Genomic DNA, 23274 nt, shown 5'->3' with positions numbered 1-23274 from the left:
TGTTTCTAGAAGATGTGGTAGAGTCAAGCTTCACATAAACAACATTGAATTGCAAATCAAAATCCAACCCACAAGTTACTCAAAAGAGTAATACTAGGGAGATCAAATTTTTTAAAATTAAATTTGCAAACTAAATATTGTGGTTGTAGGTAATTGTATTATTAATTAAATGTCGATTAACGTGTTTGTTTCTTATTGGTGACACATCATTTGATTTTAAAAAATTGATTTCTCTAACATTACTCTACTCAAAACTAGCAACTGCAAGGATACACAACACACAACTTACCCTTAACCAACAAATAGTTAGCGGATTTAAGGAAACCCACAGACTTGACCGATTCTGCTCCATAAATTTGTGTCCATCCCCATCCCCATCCCCATCCCATCCATAATATAGCAGCACTCACTCAACCATTTGTCATCACCAATTTATTACTCTTATTTATTCATGTCCATTTCGTTTTCCCAACAAATTCCTTTGCTATGTCTCATAAACAATCCCAATATAGTTTGTGACGTATTGATCTTCGACGAATTCTATTACCAAACTTATTAAAAGTAAATTATAAACTAGAGTAATATTAAGAAGATTAAATTTTTAAACTAAATTTTGTAAACAAGATGATATAATTGTTATGATTAGATTATTATCTACATGCTGAGTAACGTGTTTATTTCTTATTGTTAACTCATCATTTGATTTAATATTTTGATCTATTTATCATTACCGATAAACTATTGTAGGAGGAAAGTTACCAAACCAAACACGATATTGACCATAATTATGCGCCGATTAAAGCAAAACCATCAGCAGACATGCTGAACTTCTCTGAAATGTGATTAATCATGTAATTGAGAATTGTCTCGTGTGAACCGTTGAAAAAGTTCGAAGAAAAATTTGTACTCAAGTGATAAAAATAGTTGTCCAAATTAATGGAGTAGTTGCCCGTACTTTATATCACTGTTAAATTTGAGTAATGTTATTTTTATCATAATTTTATATTATATTTTTTTACCATCTTAGATGATAGATGAATTGGACAAGTTCTATTTCTTTTATTTAAGATTATTGAAATGTTTTAATTAATAAAAATATTAAAATTAAATGATGTTGATCGCCAGCTTGGGAGGTAGCATTTAACAATCTACACCCACCACCAACCACACTGCTCTGCCACTGAAAGTGCAAGAAACCCTTCAAAGTAGTAGGAACGAGCCTTTATTGATCCCACCTGCAATTTCAAGCTTTGCCCATTTATACGCATCTCTCTCTTCCTCACACTCAAACCCTTCCGTGTATTCATCAATGGCTGCTTTCTCCTTCTCCTCTGCTTCTCTTTCTTCTTACTACCACCTTTTTTTCACCCTCTTTGCGTTTCTCGTTTCTGGGTTGATCTTCGTGTTCACCCAGAAGTCCAAATCCAAGCACCCCAACCTCCCTCCTGGTCCGCCGGGATGGCCGATCGTCGGCAACCTCTTCCAATTTGCCCGCTCCGGAAAACAATTCTTCGAGTATGCCGACGATCTCCGGAAAAAGTACGGCCCCATTTTCACTCTCAAAATGGGTACCCGAACCATGATCATCCTCAGCGACGCCAAACTTGTCCACGAAGCCTTGATCGAGAAGGGGGTCGTCTTCGCGACCCGACCCAGAGAGAACCCCACCCGAACTATCTTTAGCTGCAATAAGTTCACCGTCAACGCCTCAATCTACGGCCCTGTGTGGCGGTCCCTGCGGCGGAACATGGTCCAGAACATGCTAAGCTCCACCCGCCTCAAGGAGTTCCGAAGTGTTCGAGAAAATGCCATGGACACACTCATCAAGCGGATTAATGACGAGGCCAAGGCCAACAACGGCGTAGTTTCGGTCCTCAAAAACGCGCGGTTTGCCGTGTTTTGTATCCTTTTGGCAATGTGTTTCGGGATCGTGATGGACGAGGAGACCGTGGAGAAAATAGATCAGATGATGAAAATGGTTTTAATCGTGCTCGACCCCAGAATCGACGATTATTTGCCGATTTTAAGCCCCTTTTTCTCCAAGCAGAGGAATAGGGCTTTGGAAGTGAGAAACAAGCAGATTCAGTACATTGTCCCGTTCATCGAACGACGTCGCCGTGCCCTCGAGAACCCAGGTTCGGATCTCAAAGCGACGTCGTTCTCCTACCTCGACACTTTGTTCGATCTCAAAGTGGAGGGACGAAAATCTTCGCCTTCGCATGCTGAATTGGTCACGCTTTGCTCGGAGTTTCTAAACGGCGGCACCGACACGACAGCCACGGCTCTCGAATGGGGAATCGCTCAGCTCATAACAAATCCGAACGTTCAAGAGAAGCTGTACCAAGAAGTTAAGGCGACTGTGGGCGACAGAAAAGTTGACGAGAAAGATGTGGAGAAGATGCCCTACTTGCAAGCTGTAGTAAAGGAGCTTTTACGAAAGCACCCTCCTACCTACTTTTCATTAACCCATGCAGTAACTGAGCCGACTACTTTGGCCGGGTACGATATACCGACGGATGTGAATGTGGAGATTTACTTGCCCGGCATATCGGAGGACTCGAAAATTTGGTCCACCCCGGAAAAGTTTGATCCCGACCGGTTTGTGTCCGGCCGGGAGGAGGCTGATATAACCGGAGTGACCGGAGTTAAAATGATGCCGTTCGGGGTCGGGAGAAGGATATGCCCGGGGTTGGGGATGGCGACGGTGCATGTTCATCTAATGCTGGCGAGGATGGTGCAGGAGTTCGAGTGGAGTGCTTACCCGGCTGGTGAGAAAATAGATTTTGCTGGGAAATTGGAGTTCACTGTGGTGATGAAGAACACTCTAAGAGCTATGATCAAGCCTAGAATCTGATTAATTAGGTGGAAAAATCTATTTGGTTTTGATGTAGTACGGATAAATCGATCGGGTTTGTTATATGTAGATCTTTGTTTTTTTTTTTTTTTTTTTTTTTTTTTTTTTAATATTTGTATTATGCATTTTTTTTGTTTTTATTTTCATTTAAATTTTTTTATGTTTTGGTTATTCTTTAGTATTATGTCATGGAAATAATGGATTTTACGCTTGGGAATGGAGAGGGTAAAATCTTGATCCAAAAATTTAGATGGAAGTAAAAGAATTAGACAAATATTGGGTGTCCATGAACTCTGTATATTTCAACAGAATTTAGCTTCAAATTTTGCTTTATGCAAATATAAAATATAAAATATGTTTTTAGCATCGATCATGATCAGTAGTAATCTACAATACATGATAAGTTTTCACTTCTACTCATCGATTCTCTACATTGGTTTCTAAGATTTCGTTACTTTAATTCAGTTTTTCTGTGATAGGTAAATCGGACCAGTATGGTTAATCATTGTTTACGAGATAAATCAGCTCTAATTAAGATGTAAAATTCTCTCGTACTCTAGCTAAGACATTTAAATTCCTTTGTAATCTTAATTAAGTTGCTTGTGTGTCAAGTATTGTGGAAAAAGTCTTGTATATACATATGGTGTAATTCTTGTTGGCGTGAGTCCCACTCTAATTAGGATTGTAATTATTTAATTATTATGGAGGATTAGTACTAGTTAAAAGTGGTTAAATTTAACAAACTGCATGTTTGAGTCGACCTGCATTTTTAGGTACATTAAAGCAATCATGTGCCGTGGTATGGCCAGTTGCTACGTACTATAACTTTTTGAAGAAGTAACTAACTATATATTGTGTGTTGTTTCCTCCCATTCCATAGAATTTCAGCTAGCTAGCTACCCGTTGATGAATCCCATGTGACCCCCATGAATGTTGTTCTTGACCGCAAAGTCACACTTCTCAACTGAATGCGACACTTGATATACATACATATATATATATATATGTATATATATCTTGCCTAAATGAGCTTTATCATAATACGTGGGACTCACTGAACTCAAGATTTCAAGTGCAAACGTAAATGAGTTCAATCACTTGAAATATGAATCGTTTACGTACTTATTAATGATCTTATAATCAAAATATATTAACAATAATGCAATTGTTGTACGATCATGTCGATCGAATTGTGAGACCTGGTCCGAGATCATGGCAAGATTGGCTATGGTCAAGCGTAACCTCGTTTCATGAAGACCTTAGGATACAAATACAAAAACAAAATATTTAATATAAAAACATTGAGTAGAAATTTGTTATTGTGAACTAAAACTAACGTAATTAGAAACACTAATTACTTTCTTTTTTGTACATCTACTTACTGCTCTTTACTTTTTTCTTCTCATTTACAAGGAATTTTTATGTGCTATTAGGATACTTGTTATGTGATATACTATTTCATGTATAATAATATGAATGAACTTCTCATTTTTAAGAGAAATAATAATATTATATGATGATGTTCCGAGTATACTAAAAATTCTCAATCCTCATCCGTCAATGCAATAGGATAATCGAAACCATCTATTTTAGGGACAAAGCTAAAGGATTATAGCACACAAAACTAAACCAAGTTGAAAGTTTAGACATTTCATTAAATACGATGTTAGTTTAAATGTTTAATCAAGTGAAATTACATGGAAAATTTAGCTAGAATTCTTTGACTTCCTTTGTTCCCATGGATCGAGGATTTGACGAGGGCGGAGTGATTTTACAGCAGTAGTACGAGTGGAGGTGGAATATTGACCGGACGAGGATGGTCTGCTTTTCCATACCATTTTGTTTTATGTGATCACGATTAAATCACGTTAATATTTTATATTATTTTTTTATAAAAATAATAAGATAAAAATAAATATTAATATAAAATATTGATATGATTTAATCGTGACTAAATAAACAAAAAAATACAAAATGACATCGAAAGTGGAAGAGCAGACAGCCTCGCCCATATGGACCACCATCATGCCAATATGTCTGCATTGTGGCATTCAAAAGCCGAACAATTTGGGTGGCTTTTTATGTGGATATGTGTCGATATTCAATCTTGGAAAATCTGCCTTGAGTCATCATTTGTACTTTGTATCTTAAGAGATTTAATATAGAGAGTTTTAACGAAAAATTCACGATATTATTCACTTTAATCATATTTTTACATTAAAAAGTCAAACTTGGTATTATTTACTTTACCATTTATTTTGTCTTTATCGTTAAAACTTAAAACTCAAAGTTTTCAAACCACTTTCATTAATTTTCCTTTTAATGTATCCAATTTTATTATTATTACGGTAGGTGGTGTGAAAGTTTGAAATTATTAAAATAATTAAGAGGTTGTGCAAGCTTCAAATCCATAATACAAGAGAGAAACTCAACATTTTATTTATTATAAAATTAAACCACATGTAACATTCTTGTTCTATTTATATTATAGCTTGTTATGTACGAAATGTTTCGAAAAAACTGAAAAATTATGTAGGGATTCGCTTCGCAAGTAACACTTGCCTCAGTCTTTATATGTAATGAACTTGTTGCATTCTTATTTATTGAGAATTGGTGCTTTCTTCTGATTTATTTGTATAATTCTATAAATAATAGTGAACTGTTGTCTGACCTTAAAAAATAACCTTGAACTCATCTTTAGAAGAAAAAAAAATTTGTAAATGAGTTGTTAGAAATACTAAAAACAGTTCTCTTATATGTATTTTATGTATATTAAATTTTGGTATCATGACAATTAAATAATCCTGGATCTCTTTTGAGTTTTCAAAGATAATGCGAAAAAAAGTGTTTTCTTGAAAATTGTTTCACTTCATCTTCACTTAAGAATGAGACGCCAGATTTTTAACTACTGTGACTAGTGAGTTCAATATTGAATTATTATGAATAGCCTATTGTGTAGGATAGCTTCATAACTCCCCTTAAGAGCCTCTCACAAAACTTTCCAAATTTCCTAATATCCCTGTTAATTCTTAAAATTGACAATGTTTTCTTAAAAAAAAAGTTGGAGCCTATCATATAAAGAAAATTGTAGCAATGATCTTTCAATTAGAGCGTTGGTTCCTCAACTAAAAATCTGAGACCATTGGTCCCTTAACTCATTTAAACGTGCAACTATGATCCTCTTTGTCAACTTATAAGAACTTCCGTAAAAAATGAATCATCGTGGAAGTACCATTGCTACAATTAGGTCAAAGTTAAGGAATTATTGCTCAAATTGGGTTAAAGTTGAGGGATTATTGCTACAAGTTTCTCATTTTGGTTTTTCATAATTGCCCCTTGATTCAGCTTTACGTGTATGGCACGTTACTTATTTTGACAAAAGTTCTAACAGAATTGACGAAAAAGAATATAGATGCACGTTTTGATGAGTTAAGGGACCAACAGTCACAAATTTTTAGTTGAAAAGATTATTACTCCAATTCAATTAAGATTGAAGGACCATTACTATAATTTTCTCAGTCATAAAACTCAACCAAAATTGCTGGCTGACACAAAACTTAAATTTTCTTTTTTTCCAAAATTCAATGTCATCCATTTACACGTACAAACATTTACAGCATTAGTTTACTCTCTCTGCCAATGCGTGACAAAGATTGTTTGCCCTCCCATTTCCGATGCCCTCCCGTGCTTTCCTATTTATGTGGTAATGGTTAAATTACGTCAATATTTTATATTACTATTCATTTTTGTCTTATTATCTCTATAAAAAACAATATAAAATGTTGACGTGGCTTAATCGTAACCACACAAAATAAGAAGGCACGAAAGGGCACCAGAAGTGAAAGGGTAGACAATTTTTGTCCTTTGCTAACTACTAACGAACTCTGTGTACTTGCACCAGCAGCAGGAAGCAGTGCATTCAAAAGCCTCTGCTTATGAATATGTTTTCTGAAACAAAAATGTCAACTCCTGGTTAGGTTTACATTTATGAGCAAATTTAAATCTTTCGATGTGGCGCGAAGGTACAAAAGCTAAATTGGATTGATATCAAATTTTTTGCATCCAAAAATATAAGCGTGGTTTATCTGTAGTCTAATGATTGACAAACACGTGTTTATAAGCTTAATTTTTATTAACTTTGTTGTCATAAATTTAATGTGTGTCAATCAATGACTGTAGGTCATAAAGAGGCCACATCTATATTTGGGTGCAAAGATTTGAGATACATTGGATTTGGGTTGAGGAAAATCAATATAGTGATTTCCACGATCCCCGTCTTCTTCTTCTTCTGCAATTTTCCATTTGTCCTTTGATTCTTCTGGGATGTACTTAGTCCACAACAACAACAAAATTATCTCACTAAGCGGGAACGACTGTATGATTCCTAAAACGTCATTGTACTTAGTTTTACACCAAGTCTTCCATTAGCCCTAAGTACTCCATGTCATTACTTAAACTCTACGTTCAAGTCTTCCTAATTCTTACTCTATTTTTTTTTACCCTTTTTACTCTGAGTTTATGTCTCATAATCTCATTTTCTTACCGAAATATTTGTTCCTTGATTCTTCTGTGTACTCAACCCAATGGAAAGAAAAAAAACAGAAACATCTCATAAAAAGAAGCTGGGCAAGTGAGTGATTAAAAGTGTTTATCTGTGCATCTGAGATTCTACGTTCCAATCCACTTCACTTAATATCGCTTGTATTAAAAAGAGCGTAAAGTTGAAATTGAGATCAAATTTTGGCTCTAAATCATTATCTTAATCCCATTTTACCGCTTAGACCCTTCTCAAGCTTCATTAAGTCCCAAGATAAAAGGGGAGAGTGCTCAAACACATCCCTTCTCTCCATTTACATGGCAAAGAGTTGACGGTAAGGGGCATACAAGTTAAATACATAACCTCCCGCACCTTTATCTACTTCTACTTTTACAACTGATCTAACAAAACTGCCCAACACCAGCCACCCTAAAATCGAAAAAAGAAAAAGAAAAAAAGACGATTAAATCAAAACGATTTTATACACAGCAAGCAGAAGACCCAACAACCAACTTCCTAAGAGAAGGTAACAATGGCATTTACTTACAAACTTTTACGACATAGCCATTCTCCATCGCTGCCCAATCAGACGTATTAAGCGGATGTATCTTGAATTCAAAGGCACCAATGTGTCTGCGGGTTTGATGGGCTTTCTAAATGCTTATTTCCCTAGTCCTTAGAGATCTGATTACTCTCAGTTAAGGGGGAGCTATTCTCCCTGGCATCTGTTACATCACCATCTGATGCTGCATGATCTTCTTGAATGGGGTCCATACCATGGTTTTCATGAGTTCTTGATGCGCGACTATTCAAGAGATAGCGATAAGAAAGGGTATTGAAGGACTCTGTACCATAATGAGATCGAATAGCCGAACAAGACAAGGGTTGCATGAGGCGTTTTATCTCAGGAAACTCGCGCAATGATATTCTACAAACAGGACATGTGGAATGCTGCTGAAGCCATATGTCTATACAGGTCACATGGAAGGAGTGTTCACAGTAGGGGAGGATCCGCAATACATCATCACCATGGTATTCCGCAAGGCAAACAGTGCATCTACAAAATAAAAGAAAAATCAAATTTCATAAGAAAAATGCAAGGATTACGAGATAACATGTTTGAAATTGTTGTAAAGTGCCAAGATTATAGGTGAATATGACAAAATTATTCATTTGATTCTTATTGCTTTTCTCTTTTCTTTTAACCACTAAAGCTACAGAGTTAAGAGAGAGAATTTCTGAACCATGCTATCGAGATACCAGAATAAACAAATTGCAAGCTTGTCCTCATTAAAGAAATAAACAGCAGGCTTGACTCGGCCGAAAAGAGAATCCTTACATATCAGCGGAACATTGAAATGAAAGGATTAACTTAATCAGATTAAGGAACCATCAAAGTACAAAAAATGGGAAGAGAACTTATTCAGGATAGCAGGATACTGCCTCGGACTCAAAGAACTATTATTTTGGTCGATTTACATTGTCAGGCATTAACAAGGATACTTTTACTGCAGGAGCAGTGCATTTTCCAGATTGTTTAAAACTTGCAAAATAAGAGAGTTCCAAAAGAACTGTGAAATGTTATATAGCCCTCTAAATATGCCTACATTGCATCAGAACGAAAACACTGCACTACTTAAGAACAACAACAAAGCCTTATCCTACTAAGTGGGGTCGGTTGTATGAATCCTAGAATGTCATTGTGCTTGGATCTGTGCCATGTCTTCCGTTAGATCCAATTACTCCAAGTCTTTTCTTAGAGTCTCTTTCCAAGTCTTCCTAGTTCTTCCTCTACCCCTTCGGCCTTGAACCTCTGTCTCGTAATCACATCTTCTAACGAAAGCGTCAGTAGGCCTTTGCTTCATATGTTCAAACCACCTTAACCGATTTTCTCTCATCTTTCCTTCAATCTCGGCTACTTCTACTTTACCTCGGATATCCTCATTCCTAATCCTATCATTTCTCGTGTGCCCAAACATCCAACGAAGCATTCTCATCTCTTCTACACTCATTTTATGTACGTGTTAGATGCTTCACTATATACAAAGTAAATTTGATATCAGAAATCACGAGGGCAACAGCTCTAAGCGTACATGAAGATAGAAATAATTACACTGATCAATTACTTCTTAAAATACTTTTTGGAACACTAAATAAGTAGCCACTGGCTTTTAGAAATACAAGAAAATGATCTATGACCACACACTGAATACAGCCCAGGATGAATCAGAGGCTATACAAGATTGAAGTGGACAAGCACCTAGCGTAAACTTCATTCTTATATATTCACTGACCCTCCAAGCTTGAGGACATATCAACCTCTCTCAAATTATACAAAAAAAAAAAAAGAAGTCTTTTTACGAGAAAATTACTCACCAGACATATAAATTCTCATTAGATTTTAAACCCATGTATTCCACAGTCCAGAACAAATCTAAATTTCTCCAGGAGAAAAACAGGGTATGTGGCATCTATGCTAAGACTTAACCAGCCGCATTGGAAAAGAATTAACACCTAGTAGCTCCAACCTTTTGAATTAGAACTAGGAGCAACCAAGATCCTGGTACTTCTTTCTCAATGGACAAAAGACAAATGACCAGAGAAAATGAAAGAGCCAACTTCCATCATCAAATTACACTCTAACCAATATCATTCCACTTGTGTCTTGTACACACACAACTGTCCATCAGTCTAACATAAAAAGCTACGGATAAAAGGAACAATGTACCAAGATACATAATTAAATTCTCTCTAATAGGACTAGACAACTAGTTAGCCAAAACTTGGCAATGGACACTTGAACCACATTATTTGAATTCTCATCTGTAAGGCTACTCAAAGAAAAGGTTTCAAAGGGTATTACTTGATTTTGTTGCATTGTGGAAGTCTATTGAAGACTAAAATGGTGAATTATGTAACGGACAAAAAGAGAATAAAAGGGGCGTGCTTCTAAAAAACATTATCATCATTTAGGTATGGAAAGAGGATATCAGTATTATCCAAAGTACTTGATATCTGCAACTCTCAAAGGTCCAAACACTTTACATCCTGGAATTGGTAGATTCTGCAGTATCTCCTAATGAGAAACTTTAGAACGACTAGTGTGGTAACCAGAACAGCATTAAATTTTATCACCATGAATATTAAAAATTTGTGATCAAAGTACAAATATAAAAGATATTTATGGCAAGGAATAGCAGTAAAACGCAGACGTACTAAAAGAGTCTCCTAAGAGTACTGGTCAAATTTCAAAGAAAAGCTGTTTTTTTTTTTGGGTAATAACCTTTCAAGACCCGCTAGATAAATTAGTGCATTCACATACTTCCATGCCCCAGAACTCCTCACACAGAACATGGCACTACTTGGAAATACTCTTCCAGGGCTCAGAATGATCGCTACCTGTATGTCTATATTCCTAAAACCTTACCAAATGAATCTCCATCCGTAATGAGAACCTATCAATTATTTGATTTATGACCCACACACACTCACCAGTTACCACTGGAAATCCTTCCCTCTACCCCTTTCCCGGGTCTTTTCAAATTCCAATACTAAACAAATTATAAGACAAATATGGTTGAGAATCCGAACTCCAAATCCTCACTATTACAATTACCTATACCAAATATTATGGAAAATTGGAAATAATGAACTCAAGTTCAGAACAGTGAAAATCATATACCTCGCAAACATTTGCATATTACAATCAATCAAATGAGAAAAACTGCAAACAGAAATTAAAGTGAGGAATAGAAGAATTGAAGAAATAACATACTGAGCATCTTCTACAGCTGAAAAAAATGCATCGTTGTACTTCTTTGTTGGAAAGTTGGCTATTACTACAGGTTCAACGCCATGCAATCCCCGTTCCAGCTGTACACGAATTAAGTGAAGAACCATTTAAATTCATGGTCAAAGATGCGTATCCACATAAGTTTGTTTAATAAAAAGAAAGAAAATTTGCACATGTATAGGCCTGTTTGTATATGTTTTATGTGATTCACCAGAATAAGTCAAGAGATATACAAAGACCAAAAACATATATTAAAATGTCTGAATGGTACAACACTAACTATCAATTCAAAATGATAAACTAAACTCAGGAAGTCAGGGAAAAAAAAAAAAAAAGTTGAAAATAAATATTGTGCATAAAACTAAGAGAAGCTTGGAGCTTTGGTCCCTTGAACTAAAAGTCAGTGAGTATTGGTCCTGAAGTTGTCACAAAGTTGAGCGATTGTCCTTTTGAGTAAAACCTTTAGAACTTCCATCCAAAATAAAGAGATTAAAGGGGAAAATTAAGAAGTTAAAGGACCATTGTTGCACTTTGTGACAAGTTCTTGACCAATACTCGAGTACTTTTAGTTCAGGAACCAAAGCTTGAACTAGACTAAAGCTCGGGGACCATCCCGCCAATTTTTTTTAAAAACTAAAAGCCAAGAACCTTGTTCAATGTAGAAAACGATGAGAACTACGTATTATGAAAAAAAACGCACAATAACTAAATAAGAACAGAAGTGAAACCAATAACAATGACGCCAAGAAATTTTTTATTCATTTCCAATGGAAAATCCCAGATGCTTTTATCCTAATAAGAGTAAAATCAAAGCTAATTACTGATAAACGAACAATCCATTTCAGAAAACAAATCAAAACTAAAGAACTGGAAGGGGAAGAAACATACAATATTGAGATCAGATCTGGAAGCTATGGGGAAGGACCGTCTAGATACACTGAGGTGAATCCGAGCACAGACAAGCCTGGTACACACGAACACTATGAACATGGTGCTTACCGCGAACCCAATCACCGTCATCACCAGGTTTATCCCTGAAGATATCATCACTTTATATATGGGGTTTGTCCAATTTACCCAAATTCACAACCAGCTCAAAAATTACTCATATAAAAAAATCAGCACCGCTTAGTCCCTCTCATATACACTGAATTGGGTAGGATATTCCACTGAGGTAGTGAAAATTGTGAGATATGGGTTTTGTACTGCTGGAGTAGCAGCAGGTACTAATGCTGCTGCTGCTTGGGTTGAGCCAATTGTCATGGACAGGACAGCTCAAAGATCAATTAGGGTGTGGGAGTGGAGAAAGCGGAAGGAGGGAATTGTATTGGTGTTGGGGGGAAGAGGCCAGAGGACCGAAGTCATGGAGGGTTTGAGCAGAGCCAGGACTGAGGAAGCCCATGTGACTAGAATCACCCAAAAAAGGGAGGGATACGGTGTACGGAAGGAGGGATTTGCTGCTCAGATCCAAATCAAATCCAGGTTTTCGGAGTTGGATTAAGATTTGGTACTCACTTCAGTCCCTAATCAGTAATGACTGTACAAATAGAATCTTAAGTGAACATCTTCTTGAGAAGAGATCTTCTCTGGACTGAAACTATTCCACCAGCTAAGTGATTCAGATCTTTAAAATTTCATTAATGGTAAAAAATTTATCATAACTTTTAAAGAGTCAAAATAGATGGAATGAAATTTTAAAGGTTCAGATGTAGAGAGTATTTTATGGGTAAACTACATTTTAAAAAGAATAAATATCTAACTACAAATGAGTAAGAGTTCATACTCAAAATTATTTATTGCCGATTTATATAACTTTGTATTTATGATCGATATCGTTTATATTATAAATTACTTTATAAAAATTATATTTGTGAAAATAAATTAAAACTTGTATACAAATAGATGAATAGAATTGATAAAAACATTACAAACTGCTTAGTATTTGTTACAATAGATTGACTAAACAACCTTAGTTTTAATTCATTTTTTGCAAAAATGATGTTTACAAAGTGATATATGATATGAACGGTTTTGATTATAAACACAAAACTGTGTAATTCGAACATAAAGAAATCTGAGTAGAAGTTCCTATTATCATTGAATTGCTGAACGTGTTCTTTTAAAAATCCCCTCATGTTTACGTTCAATCGTAATCTCGTATATTTTTAAAACATTTCAATTTTATACATTTATTTATTAATTTATTTTAATTCCGTACATTTATTACAATTTTCCTCAATTCTTTCATTATATGCATACAAAGATAGTCGATGGTCCTATAAAATTTGTGCTACGTGAATAAATAAACATATTTGTAATTATAAAATGGCCCCACAAGTCACACTTGCAGAATCTTTGACTTCTATCCAAGAGGTTCTATTCTTGACCCTTTTTATAGAGAGATTTTTCAATGTGACCGTCACACAGGGTGATACATTACGTGTCGTTATATAAATGATGTGATATGTGTGTTAAAAAGTTAATAACTTAAAAAATAAAATTTCTCACCACTTACATAAAAACATGTGGTGTACCACTCGTGTTCCTGTCGTAATTAAAAATTTATCCTCTTTATGAGGAAACGAGAATTCTCAAATCGTATCTGTTTATCTTATATTGTGTGGTCAGTTTTCGTCATGTACTATTTATATTTAATTTAAAATAAAAATATTTAAAATGATTTCTTACCGTACGACATACAATGAATGACACGATTTAAAGATTTTCAGAATCATGACAAAATGAATCCTCATTCGACTTGTACAACCCATCGTCCGTATCCGAACTTGTTTTTGTCTCAAATGGGCCAGCAAGAACAAATAGAGGCAAAACTGTATCTCCACCAGTAGTTGATTTTGTGAGAAAAGATGTTCTGATCTTGTTAACTAGACCATTACGGTCGTTGCCAACGGACGGACGGGATTGTTAGTATGTAAGTTGTTAAGCTGATTAAAACATTTTATAAGGTTGTTATGTGTGTTATGTCTCAGCTCATAGGCTGAGCTATTGTGTAAATCTGTGATGTGTTGATTAAGTCTCATAGGGCTTATCATTTGACAAGTGTCTTGATCTTAAGATAGGTTGTAATGGTTGGTTGAGATTGAATTGAGGATATGTCTCTCTGTCTCTCACCTACCAGTTAAGTGACTCTTCGAGCTACACTGCTCAGCAAGAAATACAAAGATAGTTGTTTCAGAACGTGCTCTGTGTGTTTTCCTCTCTCTCTGATTTCATCTTCAAAATCTTTCAGACTATTTGTTTCAAATTCTGTTAGACTTAGTTGTGTAGTTGTATAGCTCGGATTCTAACATGGCGTCAGAGCCGAGTTCGATCTAAACTTCTGGGCGTTGTTTCTACGAGTGGGTGAGCTCGGATTCACAGCAAAAGCTTATTGCAGTGATCTGAGTGTCTAGGATGGCTGGATCTGGAGGAGGAGAACTTCGGGCTCCAGTTTTCAATGGCGAGAATTTTGATTTCTGGCAAATCAAAATGAAGACCATTTTTCGCTCGTATAAGCTGTGGAATATGGTAGAGAGTGGGTACAGAGCTCCGGCGAATGACGAGGAACTCACAGAGGCGGAGAGGAAGCTGTTGCGTGAGAATGTCGTTAAGGATGCTAGGGCACTCGGTATTATTCAAGGTGCAGTTTCAGATCAAATTTTCCCGAGGATCGCAACTCAGGAAAGTGCGAAGGCTGCGTGGGATATTATGAAACAAGAGTTTGTTGGTGATAAACAAGTAAGATCTGTGAAACTTCAAGGTCTTAGGCGAGATTTTGAATACACTCGCATGAATGATAGTGAATCTCTTTCTGTGTATATTGCTAAATTGTTTGATCTGATTAATCAAATGAAGAGCTATGGTGAGGATCTGAGTAATCAAAGAATTGTTCAGAAATTGTTAATTAGTTTACCTAAGTCCTATGATAGTATTGCAGCTGTGATAGAGAATACTAAGGATTTAGACACCATAGATGCACAGGATGTTGTAGCTATTTTGAAGGGGTATGAACAAAGGTTGGATAGACATGGAGAGAGTAGTATGGAGAAAGCATTTGCTAGTTTGAAATTTGTTCCGAAGTCTAATAGGTTCACTGGTCAGCCAAACAGTAACAAATATCACAAGAATTTTAAGCCAAAAGAGAAACAATGGAGTACCAAGGGTGATTGGAGTAATAAGGGTGGATTCACTGTGAAGAATGAGGCAAACAACACTGGGGATAAGTGTAAATTTTGTGATAAACTTCACTATGGAGAGTGTTGGCTTAAAAACAAAGTTAAGTGTCACAAGTGCAACAAAATTGGGCATATTGCAAGGTATTGTAATATGAACAAGGTTGTGCAGCATGTGAACTTTGCTAATCAGGTTGAAGAAACTGGAAATTTGTTTTATGCAAATCATTCTGGAGAAGTGAGGAAGATAAGTGATGAATGGTATATAGATAGTGGATGTAGTAATCATATGACATCCAGAGAAGACTTACTTGTTGATATTGATAGGAAAGTGAAAGCCAAAGTCCAAGTTGGCACTGGAGTTTTGGTTGAAGTTGAAGGGAAGGGTACACTGATCATTGAAACTGTAAAGGGTCGAAGATATATAAAAGAAGTTATGTTAGTACCTGGTCTTGCAGAAAATCTGTTAAGTGTGGGACAAATGACTGAGCACGGTTACTTTCTTTTATTTGGAGATTACAAAGTGGATGTGTTTGATGATAGATCCTTACAAAATCTGGTGGTCAGTGTGAAGCAGAAAGGAAACAGATGTTTTCCTTTATTTCTCAACACAAACAAAGAGTTTGCATTGAGGACAAATGTGCATGAGTGTGTTAGACTTTGGCACAAGAGGTTTGGTCACTTAAATTTCAGAAGTCTCAAACTGTTACAGAGTCAAGAGATGGTTTTGGGGCTGCCTGAAATCCAAGACAGTGAAACTGTGTGTCAAAGTTGTGCACTGGGGAAAAATCACAGGGAACCATTTCCCAAAGAATCAATGTGGAGAGCAAAGGAACCACTTGAGCTAATACACTCAGATGTGTGTGGTCCCATGCAAACATCAAGTTTGAGTGGCAATCGATACTTCATTACATTTATAGATGACTATTCAAGAATGTGCTGGGTATACTTCTTGAGAAACAAATCTGAGGCTTTCTATGTGTTTAAGAAATTTAAAGCCATGGTTGAGCTTCAAAGTGGATATCATGTTAAGAAGCTAAGAACAGATAGAGGAGGAGAGTTCAACTCAAACGAGTTTGGCAAATTCTGTGAAGACTTGGGGATAGAAAGACAGCTCACAATTGCATACTCTCCACAGCAAAATGGAGTAGCAGAAAGGAAAAACAGGACAATTGTGGAGATGGCAAAATGCATGATCTTTGAGAAAGAACTTCCATACAGTCTCTGGTGTGAAGCAGTAAACACATCTGTTTATCTGCTAAACAGGAGTCCTACAAAAGCAGTGAAGAACACTACACCTTTTGAGAAGTTTAGTGGAAGAAAACCTGGGGTTAAACACTTGAAAGTGTTTGGTTCAGTTTGTTATTCACTTATTCCAGGGAATCTAAGACACAAATTAGAAGAAACAAGTGTTATGGGTGTGTTTATTGGATATGGCACTTGTGAAAAGGGGTATATGATACTGAATCCTTTAACTCAAAAGGTTCTGTTATCTCGAGATGTAATTTTTGATGAGAATGATAGATGGGACTGGGAGAAAAACAAAGTCAAGGAAGTTTGTATTCCTTTATCTGCAGTTGAATCTTCAGAGTTTGATAGAATTGATGAGTTGACTGATGTTCATGCACAAGAAGAATCTGATGGGTCTCAAATTCAAGCTGGAAGTCCTTCAGTTACTGCTATTTGTGAGTCAAGTAGTTCACTGGTCTCACCTCAGTATGATAATACTCCACTGAGGTATAGGAACTTGAGTGAGATCTATGAGAGGTGTCATTTATGTATTGTTGAACCTGAATCATTTGATGAAGCTGCACAGGATGCAGCTTGGAAAAAGGCAATGCAGGATGAAATGAATATGATTGAGAAAAATCCGACATGGGAGTTGGTGAGAAGACCTTCAAATAAGCCTGTGATTGAGGTAAAATGGGTGTATAAAACAAAGCTGAATTTGGATGGAACAGTGCAGAAGAACAAGGCTAGACTTGTTGCAAAAGGCTATGCACAAAAGCCTGGGATTGATTTTAATGAGACTTTTGCACCTGTTGCAAGGTTAGACACTGTTAGAACGCTGATTGCACTGGCAGCAAAGAATAAATGGAAGTTATTTCAACTAGATGTGAAGTCAGCTTTTCTGAATGGAGTATTAGAAGAGGAAGTATATGTTGAACAGCCATATGGGTTTGTGGTGCAGGGAGAGGAAGAAAAGGTTTACAGATTACATAAAGCCTTGTATGGTCTAAAACAGGCACCTAGGGCCTGGTATGGTGGAATAGATTCATATCTAATGCTCTGTGGATTTAAGAAAAGCATCAGTGAGGCAACTCTGTACACCAAGTACAAGGGAGACACAGATTTGATCATAGTATCCATCTATGTCAATGACATTATATACACTGGAAATTTTCAAGAGTTAATGGATGGTTTTAAAGCTGAGATGATGCATAAGTATGAGATGACAGATCTTGGTCTGTTACATCACTTTCTTGGAATGGGAGTGATCCAAACTGAGGAGTGTATCTTCATTCATCAGAGAAATTATGCCTTATCTCTTTTGAAGAAATTCGGATTACAGAATTGCAAATTAGTACATACTCCTTTGGTTCCAAGTGATAAACTGAGAAAAGAAGATGGAAGTGGAAATGCAGATGAAGCTCAGTATAGACAGATTGTAGGTAGTCTGCTGTATCTCACAGCAACTAGGCCCGATATAATGTATGCTGCCTGTCTCTTAGCTCGGTTTATGCATTGTCCTACTAACAAGCACTATGGAACAGCAAAGAGAGTATTGAGATATGTTCAAGGAACTCTTGATTTTGGTTTGGAATACAAGAAAGGTGAAGGAACACTCTTAATGGGATACTGTGACAGTGACTGGAGTGGCTCAGAGGATGATATGAAAAGCACATCCGGGTATGCTTTTACTTTTGGAAATGGGATTTTCTCTTGGTCTTCAGTCAAGCAACAATGTGTTGCATTATCTACAGCTGAAGCAGAGTATATCAGTGCTTCTGAAGCAACAGCACAAGCTACTTGGTTGAGATTTGTTCTAGAGGATTTTGGTGAAATGCAAACTGTTGCAACACCAATGAATTGTGACAATACATCAGCCATAGCCATCACCAAGAATCCCATCTTTCATCAGAAAACCAAGCATATAAACAGAAGATATCACTTCATAAAGGAAGCATTGCAGCAAGGAGTAATTGATTTGATTCATTGTCCTACTAAGGAGCAACTAGCAGATATCTTTACAAAAGCATTGGCAAGGGAGCAGTTCACTTACTTGAGAAATCTTCTTGGGGTGAAATCAGTTCACAACTTAAAGGGGAGTGTTAGTATGTAAGTTGTTAAGCTGATTAAAACATATTATAAGGTTGTTATGTGTGTTATGTCTCAGCTCATAGGCTGAGCTATTGTGTAAATCTGTGATGTGTTGATTAAGTCTCATAGGGCTTATCATTTGACAAGTGTCTTGATCTTAAGATAGGTTGTAATGGTTGGTTGAGATTGAATTGAGGATATGTCTCTCTGTCTCTCACCTACCAGTTAAGTGACTCTTCGAGCTACACTGCTCAGCAAGAAATACAAAGATAGTTGTTTCAGAACGTGCTCTGTGTGTTTTCCTCTCTCTCTGATTTCATCTTCAAAATCTTTCAGACTATTTGTTTCAAATTCTGTTAGACTTAGTTGTGTAGTTGTATAGCTCGGATTCTAACAGGGATTGAGTCCAATTGATTTTGGTGGTCTTTCTGGTGAGTCAACGGAACTCAGTCTCTCAGTTTCCACTGAAGCCGAAAGACGCTGTTTGAGAGACAGATTTTTGAGACGGAAAAAAAGAAAGCATGGATATGAAAGCACAGAGGTTTGTATGCGACGGAGCAATTCCTTTGCACATTCATCTCCATGAATCCGACGGAGCAAGCCCTGGTAGTAAACCACTATATATATATATAGACACACACATTATATCAGTATCTCTCTTTCAAATTTCCAATTAGATCCTCTGATTGGGTACCTGCCATCGTTAGCCTCGCTTCAGCCAGCGGCGCACTTCATACTCGCTCTCGCTTAGACACCATGTAGTAGGAAAACCAAAGTCTTGTGTGAACAAACTTGGGGCCAAACCAATTCTAAAGCAAACCTAGAAAGTGTTCCGTCTCCATCACCTTCTGCCAACATCAACACCATCACCCTACCCGGCTACATGTTGCCACCATCGTTGCAACTACACCTCTTCAATTTCTTCATCGCCACCATCTCCATTGCTATACTGTTCTGCCACCGCTATTTACCATCACCACCACTAAGCACTGCCACTATTACTTCATGCCACACCTTGCTGTTACTGCAAACAAAAAAACTACGACCAATGACGCAAAAGTTATCCCCATGTTCTCACAATTAATTAAACTAGATTCACAAGATGTTATTTATGTGATATGTAATGCTCTAATTTTTTTTGTCTCAGTATAGTTCTGGGGGTTATAACTTAGTTTAAACAAACTAGTTTAGCTAACATGCTTATCAGGTTAATTGGTCTAAACTAGATTATAGGATTCACATGCCTTCCAACTATTTGGTTATGTGTAGAGGATGTTCCTCTTTGATTGGCAATAAGATTTGATCATACAAGGTTTTAAAGCATAGTTCTGGAGTGCTAGGTTAGAAGAGTGATCTTAGTGAAACACTTCATACCTTACATGTCATTCATCTGTGTGAAGATGCCGTGTGCATTTGTGTGATGAAGCTATGTGCAATCTCTTTGCTCGTGAGGAGGACTTGCTGAGCGCGTTGTGTTCATCCAAAAGAGAGCAAAGGAAGGACGTCATGCTACAAGAAAAAAGTATAAGTGAGAACTTCAAGTGCAATAAGTGTCTGTCTTGTTAAGTCTTGTCAGGCCAGAGGCATTCTAAGGCCATCATAGGCCTAGGCCTACTCTCACTAAGGATTCACTAACTAACCTTTCCAAATAATTATGTATTATATATATATATATATATGTTTTTTTTTTTGGATAAACTTAATATTATACTTCTTTTATTAAAAAAAATATTATACTTCTTTTAGTTTACACAAATTTTTTAGTTTCTATTCACCAATAGTTAAATAAGATGTCTCTTTTCTTTTCAATCCCAACCGCACTCATCCTAAAAATAATTTTACAATCTTATTTTATAAACAAATCAATAACTCTTAAAATTAAAATCTAAAGTCTAGTTTAGTTTCAAAAAAATATTCTTTACATTGCCAATTGAAGAATAATAAACTTTGAGTGTTTCCTCCTCCGCTTCTTGAAATTTTATATATTTTGTTCACCAAATTCCCAATCCATTCTTCTCATTTATTCAAAAATTCTCAATCTATTCTATATTGAATTGGGGTGATGCTAGAGATAGCGTCAACTTGAGCCATGCATATTTTGAGACCACATGATTATATAGCAATTAATGGTTGGACTACTTCTTTAAATCACTAAATAAGGAATCCAATCGTCAATGGGGCCACATCATGTGGTTTCCAAAATATAGTCTAAAAACATAGTATCCCTAGCATTTTTCATTGACTTGATATTGAAAGGTTAATTTCTCTTAATCTTCTTTAATTTTTTATTAATTACTTTCTATATTGACTTGAGAATATTGGAAGGTTGACTTCAACATAAGAAAAACATTTAGAGACTCAAAAAATTTAATTAGCTCACAGCTCCAAGCATGTCTTTTTCTTCCCAAATATAGAAAGTTTAGAGTGCAAAATGAGAATGAGAATTTCGGAGTGTAATAACAATTCTCTTTATTTAATTCTTTTTAACATTTATGTGAGGTCTCCCCTCACCTAAAATTTTGGCTCCGCCACTAAGTCTTGTACAAGTCCTTTTTTTTTTGGGGTGTGATATCCACACACCCCACTTTTTTTTTTGGTGGATTCAATAACCGGTTGTATCCCCGTGAATTTTCCTCCTTCTATAGTTATATGTGGAGTTTTACCACGTAAAAAAAAATATCAGTCATTCAAACCCATTTCACTAGACAACTTGAAACCAACCTTTGCATGTAAATTTATATACAACTTATATCATTATCACATACATCTTCAGAAAATCCGTATATTAAGTTATGAAGATTGAAGACAAGTTATGAAGATTGACGACTAACAACAATATATAGTATTTGTAAATTTTGAATATTCGTCTATTTGTAGAGGCGAACATACAAGATTATTACATTATTATTGTACAAGAAAAATATTTAAAAAACCTATTTACATTTTTAGGTACACAAATTCGGTAACAACTAACAAACCTCAAAAACATAAAAACAATAAAAAAAACAAATAAAAGAATATCTTATTTCGCCAGCACCCCATTATTGATCATCCTTATCTGTACTAATTAAAGAACATCCTATCAAAATGTCAAAATATTCTCCAAAAATACAAAACCATTGACAATTCCATTTTTTGGTGTCTTCCTTCCTGTTTCCCCTATTGGAAACCACCAGATCATTTGGCCAGTTTACCACCCTGCAGGCCACCTTGTACAACACCATCGCCTGTATCAATAGTCCTCACCTTGAATCGCTCGAGCCTAAGTTCCGATTCCCCTCCCTTGAAATCCCGCGGTGAACCAACGCTCAGACTCCGTTGCATAGTTCGAGCTAGTTTGGTTTCATCCCGTTTCACTTGAGCTAATATCACATGCAATTTCTTTGGCACCTCAAGAAACTTATCTTGAACCCCCGGAAATATTTTCTTGAACAGTTCCAGCCTTCGAAAATAAAGTTCTCTGAAAAACTCTACCAACGCCAACAACTTTGGATCAACAGACTTTCCAACTTGGGATTGGAATCTGTAGTAACTGTTGCCTAAGTCGCTAACATTTCTTCGAAGTAGGCCGCTTTCGAGCTGTGACATATCATTCTTGGTGCCCAAAAATGAAGTGCTCGTGCTCGATGACTCTGTATATGTAGCAATATCATCTACTTGGGGATATCCTTCCGGCCTCTCCATGGATGTAACAATCGATCTTCGAAAATATATGTAAAAGAGAATGGGGTTGAGTTGTGTATTAGGGTTTTCTGCAAATTCTTTTCAGCAAATTGATTGATCTCAATGTGCTTTCCGTGGGATTTATCTTTGGTTTTGGATGGGGTAATCATATATATAGGGTTTAGGTTTAGGAAACTAGTTCAAGATTTCAAAGCAAGCCATGACTTTGTCTCCATGCCAACTAGGCTACGCGTAGCTGATTGGGTTCTAGACATATTTTTGGATTGGGAGACACGAAATTGACCAAATCATGGCCACATATTTGGGTTTGATCAAAACCAAAGACTGCTAATCCACTTGATCATGGGGCCTAATTTGGGCTGCCGTATCATCATACGACTCTGCACAACTGTTCATGATGTAATGTATATATACACGTTTCTTGGAAAAATGGATAACTTGCAAAATTGAGAAGAAGAACCAATCTTCAAGCTGCTCATTGGCGTGGCATCACAATTTTCTTTTGGTGTTTTATAAACTCAACTAAAACATAATTCAATTACGCCTAAGGTGGATTGTGTTAGGGACTTGCTCTCTAACTATTACATCTCGGGTTCAAATTCTTTCACGGTCTCTTAATACATATTTTTGCTCATCACCCTTAAGTGATGGTGACGTTCACTACCCTATTTATCATCAGAACCTGAATACTACATATGCATATGTATTTTAAATGGACTCCACTTACTTTCTCATTCCGTGAATCCTAGTAAACGCTCGAATGCATTGGGAGGGTGTGATTCCGTTTCTTCTCACTTCAATCCCGTTTGGTAAACATGCCATCAAAGTTAAATGGAGAAAGGAAACGAATAGTGATGAATCAACTAAAATATATATATATATATATATATATATATATATATATATTTCACAC

General features: G+C 36.2%; 3 protein-coding genes across 3 annotated transcripts; 1 reads left to right on the top strand and 2 right to left on the bottom strand.

Moving 5' to 3' along the window:
- Positions 1–1173: 1173 nt before the first annotated feature.
- On the top strand, positions 1174–3032 carry LOC137734699 (cytochrome P450 77A3-like). The gene has a single exon (XM_068473960.1). It carries the CDS (start codon positions 1310–1312, stop codon positions 2852–2854), a length of 1545 nt encoding a protein of 514 aa, XP_068330061.1. The 5' UTR covers positions 1174–1309; the 3' UTR covers positions 2855–3032.
- A 4572-nt stretch (positions 3033–7604) lies between these two features.
- On the bottom strand, positions 7605–12704 carry LOC137735660 (putative RING-H2 finger protein ATL61). The gene is made up of 3 exons (XM_068475106.1): positions 12073–12704; positions 11167–11264; positions 7605–8448 (listed from the first exon to the last, which is right to left on the bottom strand). The coding sequence occupies exons 1-3, from the start codon at positions 12229–12231 to the stop codon at positions 8061–8063; spliced, it is 645 nt and encodes a 214-aa protein (XP_068331207.1). The 5' UTR covers positions 12232–12704; the 3' UTR covers positions 7605–8060.
- Positions 12705–21854: 9150 nt separating this feature from the next.
- On the bottom strand, positions 21855–22361 carry LOC137733617 (uncharacterized). The gene has a single exon (XM_068472753.1). It carries the CDS (start codon positions 22359–22361, stop codon positions 21855–21857), a length of 507 nt encoding a protein of 168 aa, XP_068328854.1.
- Between the last annotated feature and the right edge of the window lie 913 nt (positions 22362–23274).

This window comes from Pyrus communis, chromosome 5 (assembly GCF_963583255.1).
Source record: "Pyrus communis chromosome 5, drPyrComm1.1, whole genome shotgun sequence".
Taxonomy (NCBI): Eukaryota; Viridiplantae; Streptophyta; class Magnoliopsida; order Rosales; family Rosaceae; genus Pyrus; species Pyrus communis.
The sequence above is the reverse complement of the archived record's forward strand: the minus strand, read 5'-3'. Positions and strand labels throughout refer to the sequence as shown.

Excerpts from the sequence above, each read along its gene's own strand:
- LOC137733617 (XM_068472753.1), bottom strand. The coding sequence starts at position 22,361 with ATGGAGAGGCCGGAAGGATATCCCCAAGTAGATGATATTGCTACATAT.
- LOC137734699 (XM_068473960.1), top strand. The coding sequence starts at position 1,310 with ATGGCTGCTTTCTCCTTCTCCTCTGCTTCTCTTTCTTCTTACTACCAC.
- LOC137735660 (XM_068475106.1), bottom strand. The coding sequence starts at position 12,231 with ATGATATCTTCAGGGATAAACCTGGTGATGACGGTGATTGGGTTCGCG. Across the intron at positions 11,265-12,072 it reads CCAGATCTGATCTCAATATT|CTGGAACGGGGATTGCATGG; the intron begins GTATGTTTCTTC and ends ATTCGTGTACAG. Across the intron at positions 8,449-11,166 it reads TCAGCTGTAGAAGATGCTCA|ATGCACTGTTTGCCTTGCGG; the intron begins GTATGTTATTTC and ends TTTATTTTGTAG.